A 20,224-nucleotide genomic window follows, 5' to 3' on the forward strand; every position below is an offset into this window, starting at 1 on the left:
TAGAAGGAGGCGGAGTGGAGCCCTCTAGGATTTTATTGAAAATAATGAGCAATTGCGGACCCAGTACCTTATAGAAGGTCTTATAGTAGAGATAAGTAAGACCATCTGGTCCGGGGGCTTTTTTCACTGGCGAAAATTTAAGGGTGTCCTGAAGTTCCACCTCAGTAATAGGAGCATTAAGAGTGGAATTAGCTTCCTCAGTTAAAGTAGGTAGGTGGGATGGGGAGAGCATGTCCTGGATATGTCGTTCTAAGTCTCTAGCGATTTTTGGGGGGGGGGGATGGCAAATTGTAAAGGGAACTGTAATAGGCCTGGAACGTGCGAAGAATCTGGTCCCTAGTGTGAGTAAGGTTACCATGTTTGTCTCGGATTGATAAGATAGCTCTTTGAGCCTTTTGATCCTTCAATTTGCGGGCCAGGAGTGTGTGAGCTTTATTGCCAAATTCGTAATATCGTTGTCTCGTGTATGTGATTGCCTTCTCCACCTGTGAAATGGCTAAGTCTCGTAACAATCCCCGAAGAGAGGTAATGCGAGCTAACACAGGAATACTTGGGTGTCGGGCATATTTGATCTCTAAATTTTTAAGTTGACGAGACAACAGTAATCTACGTTGTGCCGACGAGTGTTTCAGGTTAGTTGCAACTGCTATGAGTTCCCCTCGCACCCAAGCCTTATGAGCTTCCCAGGTCACAAAAGGCGAGGAAACTGACCCCTGATTCCTCTCAAAGAAATCCTTCAGCCCAGTCGCTAGTTGTGTTTTAGTGGCCTCACAGGTCAATAGAGTCTCATTGAGTCTCCAGCAGAAAGGTTTACGCTGTAGGGGCGAGATCCTAAGTGTCATCTCGACCGGGGCATGATCAGACCAGGTGATCTGGTGTATGTCAGCAGAGGTTAAGGCTACCAGGGAATCGTGGTTGATCAAAAAGTAGTCTAAGCGCTGTTGGGAACCATGGGGATTGGAGGAGAAAGTAAATGTTTTTTCCGTTGGGTGACATACTCGCCAGGCATCATACAAAGTGTTCGCTCGGATAAATTGTCTAAAATGTTTAGAGTTTCTCTCTCTATCACTATGGACTGGTTTACCCACTCTGTCTAAGGTGGTTGAATGAAGCAGATTAAGATCTCCCCCTAATACAAACAAAGAATTCAGAGGAACATCGATTTTTTTCATTACCCTTTTCAGAAAGGATATTTGCTTTTCGTTAGGGGCGTATACGCATGCAATGATTATCTCCCTGTCGTACAAGTGACCTTGGAGTATGATGTATCTCCCTTTAGGGTCGATCTGGGACTTCGTAACCTGTAAAGGACAATTTTTGTGGATCAGAATCGCTACTCCCGCCTTCTTAACAGGAGCCGAGGATAGAAAAGAGGTGGGGTAATGTTTGGAGAACAATTTAGGAGAATCGGAATAACGGAAATGCGTCTCCTGAACCATAAGCACCTCCGCTTGTAACCTGTGAGCCTCCTTGAAAAGCAAATATCGTTTCAGGGTACTGTTCAAACCCTTCACATTCAATGAAACAAACTTAGCCATAATCACATTGCACGAAAATCTGCGGTCTTACCTCTCCTAATAGAAAGTGGGTGGGGGAATCCCCCGGGCTCAAATAATAAAACAAAACAACGGTAGGATCAAAACATTGAACATAATAATCAGACATAAGTGTGAAAGCTTCCGATGGTAATGCTTTCAATTGGTGGTGTAGATGCGGGGCAAGGTCATGCCGACCACCTTGCTCCAGGTGAAGGGGGAACTCCCCCCTCGATGAGGGTAACATGGGTTAGCAACCAATAGACCAGAGAAATCTCCATGTCGGTCTCCATGAATAAGGAAGTAGCAGTCCAAAAAGGACCTCGGTAGCCAAAAGGCAAAACGTGGCAAAACTCTCAAACTGCGTACTCAGCGCTGGCGCTGTGGTTTTGGGGATGCCGGATGATCTGGCGAAGCCTCCGAAGGCCCAGGGGACCGCTGGTACGGTGGTGCGCTGCGAGGGCGCTCAGATGGACGAGGCGGAGAGGGCGAGGTCTGTCGTCGGGTGGAAGGTCCGGCCTTGAGGCCTAGTCTTTTTAGCAAAGTGGGGCCCTCATCAGGGTCCCGGATCTCGTAGTGAGTGCCATTGCGGGTAGCCACAAGTCGGAAGGGGAATCCCCAGCGATAGGGAATACATTGTTCCCGAAGTGTTGCGGTGACAGGTTTAAGGGCCCTTCTCTTCGCCAGGGTGGCAGGGGAGAGATCGTTGAAGATCTGGAGGGTGTCCCCGGTATACACAATGTCCCGCTTGTTACGTGTCGCCATTATGATTTTCTCCTTAGAGGAGAAGAAATGCAGCCGCAGAATAACATCTCGGGGTTGTTTAGATTGTGGGGGCCTCCCAGTCAGTGCCCGATGGGCCCGATCCAAGCGCCACTCACCCTCAGGGAGGTCGGGCACTAAGTGTTGGAACAGGGCTAAGAGGTAAGCATTGAGTTCAATGTGGCCTACCTCCTCTGGAATTCCCCGAATCCTGAGGTTCTGTCTGCGATCTCGATTTTCAGTGTCCTCCTGTTGGTACTGGAGTTGCTGAAGCTCCTGTCGGAGGGCTTTGTTTTCGTCCTCGAGGTGGGACACCTGCTGCGTAATCTCCTCTGCCGCAAACTCCAAGTGCTCCGTCCGATCATCAATATTTTGCACCCGGTCCCAAAGCTCTTTAGTCGCTTCAGCAATAGAAGTGCGAATCGTGGATTTGAGCTTCTCATGTAGCTGCGACAGTTGGGTTTCGAGTATTTCTTCGGTGACGGGGCTCAACCGACCTGCGGCTTGAGACGGGGATATCGCTTCCGGCTCCTGCTCGTCAGGGGTTCTTGGCGGGCCTGCCGCCACGCGGGCGGGAGTAGCTTTGACCGTGTATCTTTCCATAGAAGCTTTTTGTGGCAAATTACCACGTTTGCCCATGCTCACTGTGGCTTCAGGAGATAGTAGGGATCCCCGGTGCTCAGCAAATAAAGCTCTGGATCGCTAATAACAGGGAATTTAGGAGACGTGTCACGGAGCTACTCTATTCTGCGGCCATCTTGGTTGCGTGCGCGCATGCGCCCTCAGTTATTCTGAATTTAGAAAGCCAGTTGGATGACTGGTGAAACGACTTCAAGGAAATAAAACACAGCAAGTCCAGTTGATTTGACTTATTTCTACAGATATAACATGACCTGGATGAATGAGAATCTTCACAAAAACTATTGTTCTGCCTGCAGTAAGCATTAATTATATTTTGGTTTGGATCAAATACAAAGTACTGCTTTGTTATTACAGAGAAAAAGCATTATTTTATTATAATGCATCTATGGGAGATGGTCATCCTGCTTTCTGGATAATAGATTTCCAGATAACAGATCCCACACCTGTATTTAACTTTTTATTCAGCAGTTTACTAGTTTGGAAGCGGGGAGGAAGAAAGTATATGCGTCATGCTGGTTAACATCTGTGAAGACTCATGATGAGAATAATTACATGAGAATGCATTATACAGGCCCACACATAACCTGCATATTTAATTAACCTCTGTCCTATTTAGCACTATAAAAACAGCTTTTTAAACAGGTAGATTCAGTTTTAGTGTAGATTTTTCATTCACAAACTCAAACTTAATGATAGGGGGCTCAGTTGGACCTCATAGCTCAATATACTGTTTGAAAAACAGAGCCTACTGAATACATTAAACTTACCCATAGGCATTTCCTGCTATAGTGCACTTCTTAAATTGCATATCGTTGCAAGTCAGGGTCCCAGTTTTGTCAGAAAATATGTATTTTACCTAATAAAAATATAAAAGTAAATTTTAAGATTAATCACTGCATTTCCCTTTAAAGAATGCTACTCCTCCAAATGTTGGGGGCTAGTCTACATAGATTGGCTCAAGGCAGAGGGTGGAGGCTCTGGTGAGGTACATGCTTATTTATCGTAGTATATACTCTTAAATGACATTTGTACCACAAATGGTCTGAAGACATCACGGTGCTCCACACTACAAAAAAACTTCTTAAAGGGATTCTGTCATGATTTTTATGATGTCGTTTTTATTTCTAAATGACCTGGTTTACACTGCAAATAATTCACTCTACAATACAACATTTCATTCCTGAACCAACAAGTGTATTTTTTTGTTGTTGTAATATTGGTGTGTAGGCAGCCATCTTAGGTCATGTGCTTTCAGAAAGAGCCAGCACTTTAGGATGGAACTGCTTTCTGGCAGGCTATTGTTTCTTCTACTCAATGTAACAATGTGTAGCAGTGGGACCTGGATTTTACTATTGAATGCTGTTCTTAGTTCTACCAAGCAGCTGTTATCTTGTGTTAGGGAGCTGCTATCTGGTGACCTTCCCATTGTTCTGTTGTTAGACTGCTGGGGGGAAAGGGAGGGGGTGATATCACTCCAACTTGCAGTACAGCAGTAAAGAGTGACTGAAGTTTATCAGAGCACAAGTCACATGATCAGGGGCAGCTGGAAACTGACAATATGTCTAGCCCCATGATAGATTTCAAAATTAAATATAAAAAATCTGTTTGCTCTTTTGAGAAATGGATTTTAGTGCAGAATTCTGCTGGAGAAGCACTATTAACTGATGCATTTTGATGAAAAAATTATTTTTTTACCATGACAGTATTCCTTTAACTAGAAACCCCCAGATGCCATTCATTTCAGATAATATCTCATCTTAACTTGGTAACCTGATAGGGCATTTGGGGCAGTCCATCGATATGCATGATCTCAGTCTACACTAGATGGGGCTTGGTTCACAAGACAAATTGATTCTTTAAAAGCAAGGTTGGGTGCCACTACTTGCTACAGTACAATTACAACTATATAAGGCAACACCAGCCAGCTTGAGGGATGTTGGGAAATGTAATTACAAAAGCCTGAGTGACACTGGTTATATACATTGGTATGTCTACTCCCATACACCATTTTATATGAGGGTCCAATGCTCTGATTTTTGGCTTTAAGTAATGCTGTGTGTGTGTAGCAAGGGAAATGTGCTATAAAAATGCTTTTACTGCATTAACTGCATAGCGGAAGGGCTCCTTTTAGTTGAACTCACCCTAACCTCTTAGTTTCCTCTATTATATAAATCAGGGGTCCCCAACCTTTTTTGGCCCTGGGAGCGGTGGACTGGGGAAGGGGGTTGGCTTCCAATTCTGGAGCACCGGCGTCCAATTCGGTGGCCCAGTTGAAGACTGTCCGCGGCCTGGTACTGGGCCGCAGCCCGGCAGTTGGGGACCCCGGATATAAATGATAAAAACACAAGGATATACAATAGGAAATGTAGTTCTGTAACAATGTAATTGCCAAAAGTTGCCTCTCATGTCACTGGATCAGAACAACACATACCTGCCCTAGCTCTTCGTTCAGATTTGAAGTTCGGGCCATAGCTCCTGTATCTGTAGGCTCATAGATCATATCGACATCCTGAGCGGGAAAAAGCATGACACAATCTTAGTTCAAGTCCTCTGCAAAATATCATATAGGCAAGAGGTTGTGTACAAGTCTACGCTATTGTAGTTGTCTCAAATTTTACAAAGTGTTGCTAAACACTCTAGCATGTATTTAAAAAACACAAAACAAATTACAATGCAGATGTGCTTACCCAGTTAATGAAATATGCTTGGATAAATTTCACCACCTCCAAAGTAACCAGCAAACTGATGGGTATAAGGTTGTTGAAGAGAATGATAAATGTTAAAAGATTTAGTCCAAAGTTGCCAGCTCCCGCATCTGTCAAGAGGTTAGAAATAAAGGAGAGAGTCAGACTTGCCTCCTATGACAGAAGAATGATTTGCTTCTCATTGAAAAATTACACAATAGGTCGTATCATGAATTCAATGAACACAGTTGAACAGTTAGGTCACATAAAATATGCTTTAACAATATGTACCTTCCACAAAGCTTCACCTCTTAATACTTTCTAACCAGACATATTTTTAAAAGTAACACATGGGGACAGATATACCAGAAATCAAGTTTGTGGGGGTTTATAATAAAAAGATCAAATTTATTAGAGACTATTCATATTGACTGCTATACAACCTTGCCAGCTTTTACTTGCAACGAAAAGTTTTTCTCAAATAGTCATGAGAACATAATACAATTAAAGGGGTGGTTCTAGGGTTGCCACCTTTATGTCTGGCTGAGACCGGGCGGGGGGTGGATATGTGATGTCAGTGGGCGTGTCTGTGCGTCAGTGGGCGGGCTATGACGTCAGTGGGCTGACCCATGGCATCAGTGGGCGGGGCTATGACGAGACGATTGGCCCATTGCCATGTCAATCAAGGGAATCCTTATTTGGAAAACCAGGCAGGAAGTATAGACCCGGGCAGCCAATCAAATAACCGGGCTGTCTGGGTCAAAACCGGACAGGTGGCAACCCTAGGTGGTTCACCTTTAAAGTTAACTTTTACTATGTTATAGAATGGCTAATTCTAAGCAATATGTATGCCATCCCGCCGGCGATTCGTATTCTTGCCGGCGGGAAGGCATTTTGGGGAGATTAGTCGCCCACAGTAGAGAAGATTTGTCACTTGGCTACTATTCTCCCTGTCTGCCACTAGTTTTTGAATTATTTGCTTTTTTCTTCTTTGCTGATTCTTTCCAGACTGGTCTTTTTTTGTGTGGCCCTTATGTATCCCAAAAGTCTAATCAATACCTGCTCAGAAACAAATAAATAGATATAAATAAATATATATATACATGACATCATTCTCATTGTCACAGTAATGGCAATACTGTAATTAGGTATTGCGGTTACTATGGCAAAAATCACTGGATGCAGAACACTGCCTTTGTCTGGATGCATTGTAAGGGCCCAGGGCAGCAGTCCAGGCTAATCAACCCCAAAATAATGGCTCCAGCAGCAGGGAGGGGTGGGAAAAGTAAATTATTACTAGAGAGGGGCTGGCATGCAAAAACGGAATTAGCCCAAACCAAGCATTCTCGATTAACCCCATGATGTTTCTTAGCATTGATGTTAGCCTGTCACTTCAGACACAGGGCAGATTGCAGCTAAAAAAATAACAGAAATGTGTTCAGGCCAAAATCTGCTCCATGTGCCGTGACAGACCTGCTATTCCAGTTCATGCCAACAGGCTGAGGATGGCATTAGTTCTTTCTGGGAGAGAAAAAGCTTGTCCTGACATTAGCCATAGGAAATGCAGTGAATAGTAATGGGCTAATATGCGAATTCACATCGAATTTCCACATTTCCCCAACGGCGATTACATTTGCGAAACTGCCACAAAAATTATCTGCCACCAAGAATCTGCCGCGTCTAAAAAATTTGGGCGTGCGTCAGAAAAGCCATGCGCAGAAACATTGTCATGCATCAAAATTATGCGGACACCCATTGACTTTAATGCATTTGGCAAAAATAGGCATGCGTATAACAATTATCTGGGGGTCTAAATTGACGTGTGTCAAAATAATTTTGACACCCATTGACTTCAATGCGTTTCGTGAATTTTTTGCTTTTTCGCGAATTTCATGGGAAATTCACTAATTTTTCGGCGAAGCAAAATGGGACAAATTCGGCCATCACTAGCAGTATACTGAAGCTATAGCAGGGATGGTAAGAAAAGACGAAGAAGGTGATAGTGCTCGTTTGTAAGGCTGTGGATAAAAGAAAATAGGAAAGGTAGGGAAGTCAAAAGGGGGAGGGAGTTTGGTGAAAAGGAAAAAGCAGAAATGAAAGCAGCAGGAGAGCACAACAACTAGGAAGGTATGAATTATATTTACTTTTTGAAAACAATCTGGATAGTTACACAGTGCACATGTTCAAACACATTAATAGAATTAAAGTCGTGCAGACTTCAAATTCTTTCATACCATCTGAAAATCCAGATTCTTAAAGGGATACTGTCATGGGAAAAAAATTTTTTTTCAAAAAGAATCAGTTAATAGTGCTGCTCCAGCAGAATTCTGCACTGAAATCCATTTCTCAAAAGAGCAAACAGATTTTTTTATATTCAATTTTGAAATCTGACATGGGGCTAGACATTTTGTCAATTTCCCAGCTGCCCCTGGTCATGTGACTTGTGCCTGCACTTTAGGAGAGAAATGCTTTCTGCCTGGCTGCTGTTTTTCCTTCTCAATGTAACTGAATGTGTCTCAGTGGGACATGGGTTTTTACTATTGAGTGTTGTTCTTAGATCTACCAGGCAGCTGTTATCTTGTGTTAGGGAACTGTTATCTGGTTACCTTCCCATTGTTCTTTTGTTTGGCTGCTGGGGGGAAAAAGGGAGGGTGATATCACTCCAACTTGCAGTACAGCAGTAAAGAGTGATTGAAGTTTATCAGAGCACAAGTCACATGACTTGGGGCAGCTGGGAAATTGACAATATGTCTAGCCCCATGTCAGATTTCAAAATTGAATATAAAAAAATCTGTTTGCTCTTTTGAGAAATGGATTTCAGTGCAGAATTCTGCTGGAGCAGCACTATTAACTGATGCATTTTGATTTTTTTTTTTTTCCCCATGACAGTATCCCTTTAAACATACCTATTTCAATATCAATACTACAAGGAACATATTTTAAACACCTGCTGCAACACTCCAGAAGTCCAATTCAACAGAAAAAAAACAAGAAAAATCAAGTTACTGTACTCTTAATTAATATTATTTCAAACTAAAACTAGCAGTCACATTTCAAAGTCTATTACTTGTTTAGTTTTGGGCTGATCCACCAGCAAATAATAAACTGCAACTGGCAGCATTTCAAACTTGAGGAAGAGACAAAAATTGCCCATCCTGCTCTAAATCTGCCACACATTATAGATGATAAAAAAGAAGAAAGCTTTCTTACAGTTCAAATTTAGGTACCAGTCCTTATCACCGTGCCTGGAATTCCATATAGAGGAGCCAATGGAGCAGACAAAAGATATTGTGATTAGTGTGCCAAACAGAAGCAGTATCTGGATGTTGGTTATGCGTTCCACATTGGACAGTTTCAGAGGGGGCCTTGTGGAATTCTGAAGAAGTCAGAGAATTAATTTACTATTTCATATTAATTCCAAATATGGATAGAATAACTTTTACCAGTGCCACAATGAAATACATAAGGGAACATGTATCAGCGTTTCAGTTCTTTATGTAAGAATGTGTGCTGCAACCATATTCATCACAACTAGACATTATAAAGGGGAACAATCACGAAAATTTAATATAAGCTTTCTCATACTGAACTTGTGAAGTACCACGTAAATTTAATAAGCTTCCTCATATTGAAGCAAAGAAGTTTCTAAATACAATCAATTAAGAATTCTGCATTGTTTCTGAAAGTTTATCTTCACTATTCCTCTCTCAGCATCTGTCTCTCTTCATTCTGTCTTCATGCAGCAATTGGGTGTCAGATATTCATTGACAGTTAGATCCAATATATCTTATAGGGGGCTCCTTTCCTAGCAGATGAATTAGAGCTCACTCAAATAACGGATTCCTGAATTAAATAGAGTGAGCTCTAATACATCTTCTAAGCAAAACAAGCTCCCCTATAAGAGATATATTAGATCATTCATCTGACACCCAACTCCTGAATGAAGACAGAATGAGGAGAAACAGATGCTGAGAAAGGAATAGTGAAGATAAACTTGATTATTTCAGACGGTACAGAATTTTTTTTGTATTTAGAAAGTTTATTATTTCACTATGATGAAGCTTATATTAAATTTTCATTTTCATGATAGTTCCCCTTTCATTTTTTTCATATTGCCAGAAGGGACTCAAGGAACTCGTAGTTTAAAGTGGACCTTTCACCCAGACATAAAATGCTGTATACTAAAAGTCATTTTCAAATTAAACATCAAATACAAATTCTTTTTTTTATTAAAGTCTTCATAGGTGTTGTAAACTCATTTAAAAATTTCAGCTGTCAATCAAATATTGCCTTAGGATCTCTCTAGTAGAGATAGGTACATACCATACACACAATGTTTCTCAACTGCGTATACCTGACACCTCACAGACTGGCCCAGATCTATCCTGGTTGCCCTGATGTATGCCCCAAGTGTAACTGTGATCAAGATACTTACAGACGTATTCTGGGACTGTCCTGAAATACAGAGATTCTGGGCAGTAATAATGCACTATGCGGAGAATAAGCTTGGACTCCAACGTATGTTCCCTGAACTTTGCTTACTGGGAATAACTGAAGGTCTAGCTTTGAACACCAGCGAACGGTTATGCCTTTTGCAACTATTACATTATACCAAAAAAGCCATCCTGACTTGGAAGGCGACGGCACCTCCGACCTTAAAATTCTGGAAAAAACGAATCAACAGCGTTCTTCCCAGTCAAAAGTTAACTTATATGGCAAGAGGCTGCCCAGTGAAATTTGTGAAAATATGGAATGCCTGGTTGGAGGTGGGCCAGAATGTTTGAAAGACTTCTACCTTTTCTCTGCAGAAGGCAACATGGGAAACTGTATTTATAAACTGACCAATGCATCTTTGTCCACGTTAGGCTGCCCAATTAGACATACCCACGTCGACAATACTTTGAGCCGCCTAAAGGAGACCCATCCCTTCTTTACTCTCTCTTTCTTCCTTGGAATATTCCAAAGCACTATCTCTGATATTTTCTCTTTTTCTTTCTATATAAATGGATGTTAAAACTGCAATATAGAAAATCTGTTACAAATATTGCCTTAGGCATAGAGGCGGGGCAAGCAATTACTTTCACTTTCCATTCAGCACTAGATGTCACTGCTCTCCCCACATTCCCCCTCTCTCTTTACCATTTAATTGTGTAACCAGGGCATGGGGATGGACACCAGGTCCCCCATTCTGGTGCACAAACAAGATTCTGAGATGATACAAGGCTTGCCTTAATAACAGTGTCCACAAAATGGCTCCTGTCTGCTTGCTATAATTATGAATTTACAGACGGATGGAAACAAGATTCATATAATTTATACAGTGTTAAAGTTATTTTTGCTTGACTAACATGATAAAATAGGATTTGGAATAATTTCTTTGGGTGATGGATCCCCTTTAAATACATAATCAAAACAGGTTGCTCCAAGCCACAATACTGTAATTTCACAACAGGGTAGATCTTTCTTTATAATTTAAAAATACACTGGAATAAAATCTATATGTTTAGGTGAAAAGTTTAACAAAGACATTCAAATGTCAGAAAATAATCATTGAAGGTAGTTGGAATATACATTAAAGAAACACTTATACCCTTGTGAGCAGGTCCGGACTGAGAATTAAAATAGGTCCTGGCATTTCAGGTACCTGAAGGCCCAATCAGCCCACATAGAGGCCCAAACAGCCCCACCAGCCCATTAAATACTGACTTTCTATGGGACCTTATAGCAGTCCCTCTGGCATTTGCCAGAACCCACAGATTGCCAGTCCGGGTCTGCTTGTGAGGGTCAGTGAGCACATCACTCTTGGGCTCAAATTTAAGATACAGGATAATCTATAATCTAAAACTCAGAACTGACTTGAAGATGTGGGAGAATAGGTAAATGAAGGCGGCATTTTCCCTAAACAAAACATGATTCAATAATACAACAGAAATATTTTTTTTATTTAAATCAAACAAATAAATAAAATACAATACATATGACTGTACCTGCATGAGCTTAGTATCATGGCCAGTATAGACAACAATTCCATGCACCCACTGTGTGTTTCTCAACTGAGCCCCTCGCAACAGAATCTGATCGGGACCCAGAGGGACAAGCCTGCATAAACAAGAATTATGAAGAGCCATTTTTAATATTTATTAAATGAATACTTGAATCTGAAATTAAATTCAGTGTTGTTCCTGGATATTTTCCTCTTAACAACCATAATATTAAGCAATGCATTTATTTTGCTAGTACATTCTGCTACTGAATACATGTATAACCAAACATCAATTAAGATTTAGGAGTAACTAATGTCCATATCTACCCTCTATTCATAATACGGTTACCTTTTCTTATTATCTTGGATATGCAGATACAACAACCACAATTATGTTTACAGAATGCCTTAAAGGAAAACTATACCCCTCAAACAATGTAGGTCTCTATAAAAATATATTGCATAAAAAAGCTCATGTGGAAAACCCTGCTTCATGTAAATAAACCATTTCATAATAATATACTCTTTTAGTTGTATGTGCCATTGGGTAATCATAATAGAAAACTGCAGTTTCAAAAAAATAAGGGCCGCCCCCTGGGATTGTAAGATTCACGGTGCACACACATAAACCATACATGTAAGGTCACATGAACCAATTAACAGACAGAGTTCGGTCTTTTGCTTCCTCACTTCTTCCTGTTACAGTTAGAGCTGCAGTATTTCTGGTCAGGTGATCTCTGAGGCAGCGCACAGACCATTACGAAATGGTGATTCAAGGCAAGAGATGTAAAAGGGTAATATTTACTTAAATATATATTCCAGTTTGATAAAATTATTTAATATGCCACTTAATATATAAACTATCTGTTGCTCAAGTATTCATTTTGGGGGTATAGTTTTCCTTTAATATCCTTTCTTGTTCACTTTGGTTTCAATTGCTATATCAAGAGGGGTAAATTGAAAGCTAACACTGTCTAGTGATTTTAACAATTTAGCCTAGATTTGCTTTCTTTGCCCTGTATTCCCATTTTTAGTAGATCACTGGCTTTTGGCACTATGCCAAAAAGGTTTATTTGACTTCTCCAATGGGTTCATTAACACAATTATGGTTTGTCTGTCAACCCTGCTATAAACAGGACTGTATATAGGTGCAGTGCCCTAGGCACCAGACTTCAGCCTGCTCCCTAACATGGGCAATTGTTGCATGAGAGAACAGTCTTATTGTACTGTGCTTGCACTAACTACAGAGGAGCAAGGGGGTATATTTATCAAAGAGTGAAGTTAATAGTGAAGTTCCGCCACTAGAGTGAAATTCCGCCACTCTCCATTCATTTCTATGGGATTTTTATAGGCTTATTAATCAAAGTATGAACTTTCACTTCACCCATTGATAAATACGCCTTTCAAAATCCCATAGAAATGAATTGAGAGCTGCGGAATTTCACTCTAGTGGCGGAACTTCACTCTTTGATAAATTTACCCCCCAGTACATTTCACTACCCCTCAGCTGCATGGCCAGATTTACAGGCTGGATTTTTTTTTCTTGAACTTTACAATTTTTACACCAAAAATTGAATTATCCTAAGGGCCTAAAGCATATACCTCTCTTTCTTCAGGTGAATAGGAACACACCTCTTCTAATTGCTAGACACCAAGTAGAAAATCAGGGTAAGACAAGCAATTATCTCTCTGGGTATTAGAAAGTACACAGTGGTCTCAAATTAATAGTTTCCTGAAAACAATGCTTCTTCCCATGGCAAAATTAGCAATGACCAAGCGTTTTTTTTAATTGTTACTGAAAGCAACTGTCTTTTAGATGCTGATATGCAAAACAGGTAATACCAAGATCATCTTCTGTTCATGGTTTCAATGGAGATGGAGAGGAAAACTCTTCAGTTATTTATGTTTGCCCTACATTTGTATGGCCTGCCAAGTATCATTGTGACACAAGGAATAAAACAAAACACACAAAGCAGAGTTCTTGACAGTAGGTCAAATCAAGTGAATGTTTTTATCTGATCAGGGCAAAACCACTATACCTATTCTAAGAACAAATATTTCAACTCACATAATGTAGATGCTAAAATACAAGAAAGTAGAAAAATCAAAGACATTTAGGGGCCAATTCACCAAGCTCGAGTGAAGGATTCGAAGTAAAAAAACTTCAAATTTCGAAGTGTTTTTTGGGCTACTTCAGCCTTTGACTACGACTTCGAATCGAAGGATTCAAACTAAAAATCGTTCGACTATTCAATATAGTCGAAGTACTGTCTCTTTAAGAAAAAACTTTGACCCCCTAGTTCGCCATCTAAAACCTACCGAACCCAATGTTAGCCTATGGGGAAGGTCCATAGGCTTGCCTAAGTTTTTTTGGTCGAAGGATAATCCTTCGATCGTTGGATTAAAAGCCTTCGAATCGTTCGATTCGAAGGATTTAATCGTTCGATCGAAGGATTATTCCTTCGATCGAACTATTTGCGCTAACATACTTCGACTTCGATATTCGAAGTATTTTAATTCCCAGTCGAATATCGAGGGTTAATTAACCCTCGATATTCGACCCTTGGTGAATTTGCCCATAAGTAATATATTACGTGACTATTGTTGTTTGTTTTAAATAAGTCATTTTTAAACATATTGTGCAAATGTACCTGTCCTAGACAGGCTAAATACATAACCCTCCAACAAGCAAAATAACCTCTCTGTTATTATCCTTTGCATAGTTTGTTGCGCTGCCTGATTAAGGATGACCTAGTTTATTTAGTAAAGTTTACTCTAAATCACTTCAGGAAAAATTCAAATGGCAGAATGGAGAAGCTCACATATGAATCAGTGATCTGGTTTCTTGGTGTATTTCCATAATTGTAAAGAGATGTACAGTGAAAAATGCAGTGAAAAGTAGTTAAACCGAGTGACTCTTTTCTGTACTGCTAATAGCATTTTTCTGCATTATGGTATCATCTTAAATATGCAAGAGCACAAGAATTCCATTCTCTCACTTTCGAAATCCCCTTTTGTTCATCATCACAAAGTGTGGTTTGTACTGACGAGGCCATGTTACTAAGGAATGCAGTGTAAAAATTCTAATCATTTACAGTATTGCAGATGATTCTCTGTGGGAATGTGTTCATGTTAGTTGACACCATCTTATCCTGCTTTGGACAGCTTTAAAACACCTGTTGTAGCTTTACATTTTTACTAAAGAACAGTGCAAGTACTGATACGTAATGTATATGTTCTCATCCACTTTCCTTGCAAGCAACTCGATACAGGCACAAGTATACATGACTAAACCCTTTATTCACTTTTCCTGTTAAAGGGAGATGCCATTATACTCAAATTTAGTTGAATTTTCCTAGGCAAAAAATGCTTAAGAAAACAGGCATATGAAAGACTTGTCACGTGTTTCCCCTTTGGTATATGAGCACAGGGAACCTACAAGTTTTCTAGCAGATTCAAAAAAATTGGAAGATGACCCTTATCTGCCTAGGCCACAAATAAATACATACAGTATATAATTGTCTGAACTGACCCTACTCTTTGGTAATCTCCATCCTTCTGGAAGCACAATTTGAAAAGATGTCTTCTTGACAGGTAAACAAACACGGTAGCAGTTTTGATAGAAATGAGTGTGTGTGTAAGCATGTGAATGTGTTTATAGGACTATATATATATATATATATGCAAAAGAATGCCAGCACTCAGAAGCACTGCCCCTGGGTGCAGTTCACATAACAACAGATGTCAATGACTTGGTCAAAAAGATTAATGCAAAGCCAACATTTACACCAGCCTTCCTCAAGGAGAACGGTTGTATAATGTATAATATAATTTTGTGTATGAATGAATGTATTTACAAAGAAAAGGCAAAAGTCTGCAAATCTTTTCTAAATGTGAGCTGTTGATGTTTGGTGGATCATGTACATGGGCTGTGTTGCATGCTCATTTTTAAACCCAAGTTTTACAAGAACACTGGTTGCATTAAAAATATAAGCTATTATTTTATAACTGTTAAACAGATATTTTTGGATATACCGGTAGTGAAAAGTGACCATACCTATGCTATAAAAAAAGTCTATGCTATACCACCTAGAGGGTGTGTCAGAGTGGTAGATGCTGACACATACATTATTGGAATTTTAGAATGTTTACAAACCCATGGCCATCCAGTCTAATGTTTCCATTGAAATCATATAAATGCCTGTTAGGACCTTCACATTCAATTTTGCCGGACAGACTCAACAGTGTATCTATGTCCTTCTTTTCTGCAGTCACCGACAACCCCTGCAACAAATTAAAAATACACAATGAATATTATTCATGGAGGGGCATTAATAATGGCTATTTATTTAAACAGAGATAAATAAATACCCTGCTGTGTTTTGAAGCAACCTTACAATAAAAGATAAAGAACAGCTTCCAGTTCTACAGAGCAGGAAGTGAAGAGCAGAAGGGCATTATTCATCTGTGTAGTACATAGAGCTTCATGAAGTCCATAACCTACTTCTGGAGTGTTGCTCTTTGCAGCCTGAGCTCTGGTGTTGTACTTTATATAAGGCACATGGACAAGAATTTGGCCCAATGGCCAACTCATAGGAACAGCAATTTGATTCATGGATCCACACACACACACTATTCTCTGCAGTCGGGATGTGGCCCCTCTTTTTATTGTTATATCACCAGGATCCTGATGAAGGGAGGTTAAATCCCCGTCAAAACGTTGATGTTGTTGGTGATATAACAATAAAAATAGGGGCCACGTCCCCGACTGCAGAGAAAAGTGTTTGTGACCCAAATGCTAAGGGGCCTTGCCGGGTCAACAGAGGACCAGCACCACCATTGTAGTAGGAGTGGATTTGCGGGTGTGTGGTAGATATAAAATATAACACAACTCATAGGAACGCCCCTGGAGATCTTTTGAGTGTTGTGCTACTTGCAGCTGGCCTGGTAGTTTATGTAAGGCACATGAGTAAGTATCAACCCAGTGGGCACTCAATCCAGATATGTGGTGTGCCAAACAAGTTGTAAAGATTACATAGGCTCTAGGGAACTGGTATGCTAGATTAAAGACTGTAGCCTTTTCAAAGAAACAAAATACATTGTTCATAAATATAGTTCTCGTCAACATTTTTAGCATAATAACAGAAAATTTGCAACAAGCAAAAAATCTTTCTGACAAATACATTGCATGTGCTTACCTGTCGTATTTTTAGATTTGTTTCTCCATCTAGATTTGAGGTTTCAATGTAGCACATTGCTTGAGGTTCACTAACGTATGAGAGAAAAGTATTATTTTCTTACAAGCATGGTAGGGTCAAAAAACAGTATAGCATTGTTCATGAGACAAGAACCACTGATCAATCAAAACATTTACACGCAAATTAGACGTGACTGGTAACCACTGAGCAGTATTTGCAGAATAGAGAAAGTTCTAATTCTATTGTTAGCTTCAGAGAGTAAGTTTGGAATGTCCTTTAAATGTTATTTTGCAGCAGCTTTGGCTGTGTTGCAGAGATGCTGGCTACGGACATATTGCTCTGCATCTTAGCAATATAGCGGCAGATATCCAACAAGAATATTTGAAGAGCAATTTAAGGCTTAGTAATTAACTGGAGAAGAAAGTTGAATAAAAAGTGATACTTGATCACTAACAACAATAACAGCTTACTATCTGAATTTGAAAGTGAAAACTGAGAAAATGTTTTAGCAAAGCTTCTAACAGGCACTAACAGATCCATGGTACGTGGACTGCATTTCTGATCTGCACAATCCATGCACCAAGGTAAGGCTCTGTGCATGCAAGAACATAATTCTTCAATCAGCTCAGAAAGAAAGTGATATTCAAGGCAATGTGTAAATAGAACACTTTCCTTTTACTCAGACAGTTTGCAAAGAGACAAGGACATAACAAGCAGAGTGCAAAAAAAAGATGATGGAAAACCTTAAAAAATCTTAAAAGTGATTCTAGTGGAGGTTAGCAGACAGCAAGTGAATTCAGCCCAGCAGCAGCTCTATAGTGCAAATGCCAAACATGCAGTTACTAGTGCAAGAAAGTGGGATTACAACATCCGTGGGCATGCTAAAGATTGCGGGATCAGTTTCTGGGCTTGTGCAAGGGATCCTCTTTAAGGCAAATACATTTCTTATGGTGTTTTAAGTGGAGAGTTCTTGCTTGAATACCGATATAATCTTTATCTGATTGGTAATGTTCAGCTATTTTAGCTGTAACATATATATGGTTATACCGTATTTGACATTTAATAAATGCTAGAATGCTTGATAATTGTATTGCTTGTAGCATTAATATATTCAGGGTGTCCAGATATAGATTGATCTATGGATAACAATTTAATTTATACTACAGAGAACTAGTCTGGCCAAATATATCTTTTTATTATCATTAAATGTTAAGGAACAGTGGGTTAAATACAGAAATAAACATATAAAACAATGATGCATAAGATATTGTTGGTCAGCTCAGAAACGCTGAAGACCTCTTAAATGTCTGCATAACATTAGTTGTGTTTATGTACTTTCTAAATAAGGGTTAAAACTGCTATTCATCAAAAGATCAACAAAAAAATTCGGCAAGTAACAGCTGCAGAGGTTGTATAGAAGTCAATTGGAATATTTTCTAACAATTGTTTATTAAAAAGAGTCGAGATTTTCAGCCTCATTGAAAATGAATAGGACAATGAGATTTTCGCTGGCATGCAACTTTTTTTTCCCCGCAAAAAAACATGGGGGGGGATATTTTATCGCATTTTTTTTTCTTACATAAGCTAGCATTCCATGAAAAAAGTCGCAAAAGTTTAGTCGCCGTTTTTTTTCCTCCGTCCATGTTTTTTCCCCTCGAACTCGAATTTAGCTAAAACTGGTCGTATATATGCATGTTTTTAGGTTATGTATGCCATGTATATGTATTTATGCTGTATATATAATAGGTACTGCCATTCCAATCTGCCTCCCTATATTGGTGGTTAAGCTACAACACCCAGGAGCCCCTAAAAGCCAAAGAAAGTAGATGAAGAGCAGATGAAGAGAAGCAGTCTGTATAGTCCTTTAGTACAATTATTTCCTATAAGAGGATAGTAAAACTTTTGCTCATTAGTATTCCTTAAGTCAAGACTTTATTCCCCATTGCAGACAGGATTTAAACATCTATTTTTTTAATAAGAGGATCCCACTTGCACATGTCCTTCACAACCAGTTTTCTGACCTTGATGACAGACTGATGAGATCAGCTGGGAGATGCTCCCCATTGGTCACTTTCACTATTTCCCCTACAGACACCTATATATCCCAATGTGACAATGATCAGGAAAAAAAAAACATGACACATAAGAGAAACAGAAATGGACAGACATAAATGTAGAGATTAAGTACAAAGGTAAAAAACAGATTCATAATGCATTAACTGCAATTTTCAAGATCTATTTTTAATCAGGCCATAAGAATGTGACTATATGATGTTGGACATACTAAGGATTCTATCAGATTTAGTTGAGGCATATAAATATATAATGAGCAAATGAGGAGTATGGCTTGCCTCGCTTGCTGTTCACAAATGATAAAAAATAAATCTTTAATGGTCAGGTAATATGTTCCAATAAAACTGCTGAAAATAATGGTGTGGGTTTTTAAAGCACGTAAGCTAAATGTATTGTTGATATGTAACTTTAATTGGTATCCATTCTCTTTAAAATGATGCTGACAAGGCCAGTAGAAACCTGATGCTAAAATAGATAGTGAAAATGTGCATTACCATGTGGGTGGAGTTAATATCTTTCAAGGAAATAGTGATGAACTTTGGTTTTCAATGTAATAACAGCTGGAAGAGCAGATATGAGCTACCTTCTGTTGTCCAAATGATATCTAGTACCCCCTGATCTCTAGATGTTATCTACTACTCCTAGTCCCCCATTACTTTTGTCTCTCTGTGGGATTCTTGGAGTAAACAGCATCAAGAAGGATGCAGGTGCCCTTATGAGGAATATCTAAACAAATTGTGAAATTATTTATTGTGCTGCAAATATGACACAGCATTGTGTTCGTGTTAAATGTTAACTTGAAGTTTTGGCTTCAAATTATATACCAATCAGCTCCACCCTTATTTCCTTGGGACAAATAATATTACAGTATGGGTCTCCAAACGTCATTCTTCCAGCTGCTGTTGAACATCTAGCATCCTGTGAGTTCACCAACAGATGGAGAGTGGCAGGATGGAGGCCTCTGCATTGCAGGGTAGAGAAACCAGACTTTAAACAGCTTGCAGCAATAGGCATCTCTACCTTGATGAGAGAAGTATAATGTCAGCAGGTATATATTCTGTGCCACTTATTTTAACTATATCTCCAACCTCTGTCTGCAAGAAAACTGGGAACTGGTTAATAATCTGTAAATACAAACCTTTAAATATGTATACATTCCAACATTCATCACTATAATGCTGCAGTTTATGCTGCCTTTCTGCTAAATAAGAGTGTTACATTTCATGGCAAACATATAGTGCGCCAATTGCTAAAACATATGGTAACCTTTGGGTTTCATTCTGGAGGATGATGGAGGCAAAAAAATGTTCTCATTACTTTCACAATGGCACAAAGATTCTTTACTTT

At 39.5% G+C, this 20,224-nt stretch overlaps 1 protein-coding gene across 6 annotated transcripts in view; it reads right to left on the bottom strand.

Moving 5' to 3' along the window:
- The window catches only part of atp8a1.S (ATPase, aminophospholipid transporter (APLT), class I, type 8A, member 1 S homeolog), a 149,914-nt gene that overhangs the window by 79,797 nt on the left and 49,893 nt on the right, over positions 1 to 20,224 (bottom strand). For 4 of the 6 annotated variants that reach the window (XM_018243125.2, XM_041579450.1, XM_018243124.2 and 1 more), the window contains exons 8-15: positions 18,826 to 18,899; positions 16,805 to 16,874; positions 15,763 to 15,890; positions 11,611 to 11,722; positions 8,834 to 8,999; positions 5,627 to 5,754; positions 5,371 to 5,448; positions 3,707 to 3,795 (exon numbers count right to left, since the gene is read on the bottom strand). In XM_018243125.2, the coding sequence (XP_018098614.1) occupies positions 3,707 to 3,795; positions 5,371 to 5,448; positions 5,627 to 5,754; positions 8,834 to 8,999; positions 11,611 to 11,722; positions 15,763 to 15,890; positions 16,805 to 16,874; positions 18,826 to 18,899 (845 nt within the window). Of the gene's footprint in view, positions 1 to 3,706; positions 3,796 to 5,370; positions 5,449 to 5,626; positions 5,755 to 8,833; positions 9,000 to 11,610; positions 11,723 to 15,762; positions 15,891 to 16,804; positions 16,875 to 18,825; positions 18,900 to 19,897; positions 19,972 to 20,224 lie in introns of all 6 variants that reach the window. The other 2 variants (XM_041579451.1, XM_041579449.1) reach the window with 1 other exon arrangement.

The sequence above is a fragment of the Xenopus laevis genome, chromosome 1S, assembly GCF_017654675.1.
Source record: "Xenopus laevis strain J_2021 chromosome 1S, Xenopus_laevis_v10.1, whole genome shotgun sequence".
Taxonomy (NCBI): domain Eukaryota; kingdom Metazoa; phylum Chordata; class Amphibia; order Anura; family Pipidae; genus Xenopus; species Xenopus laevis.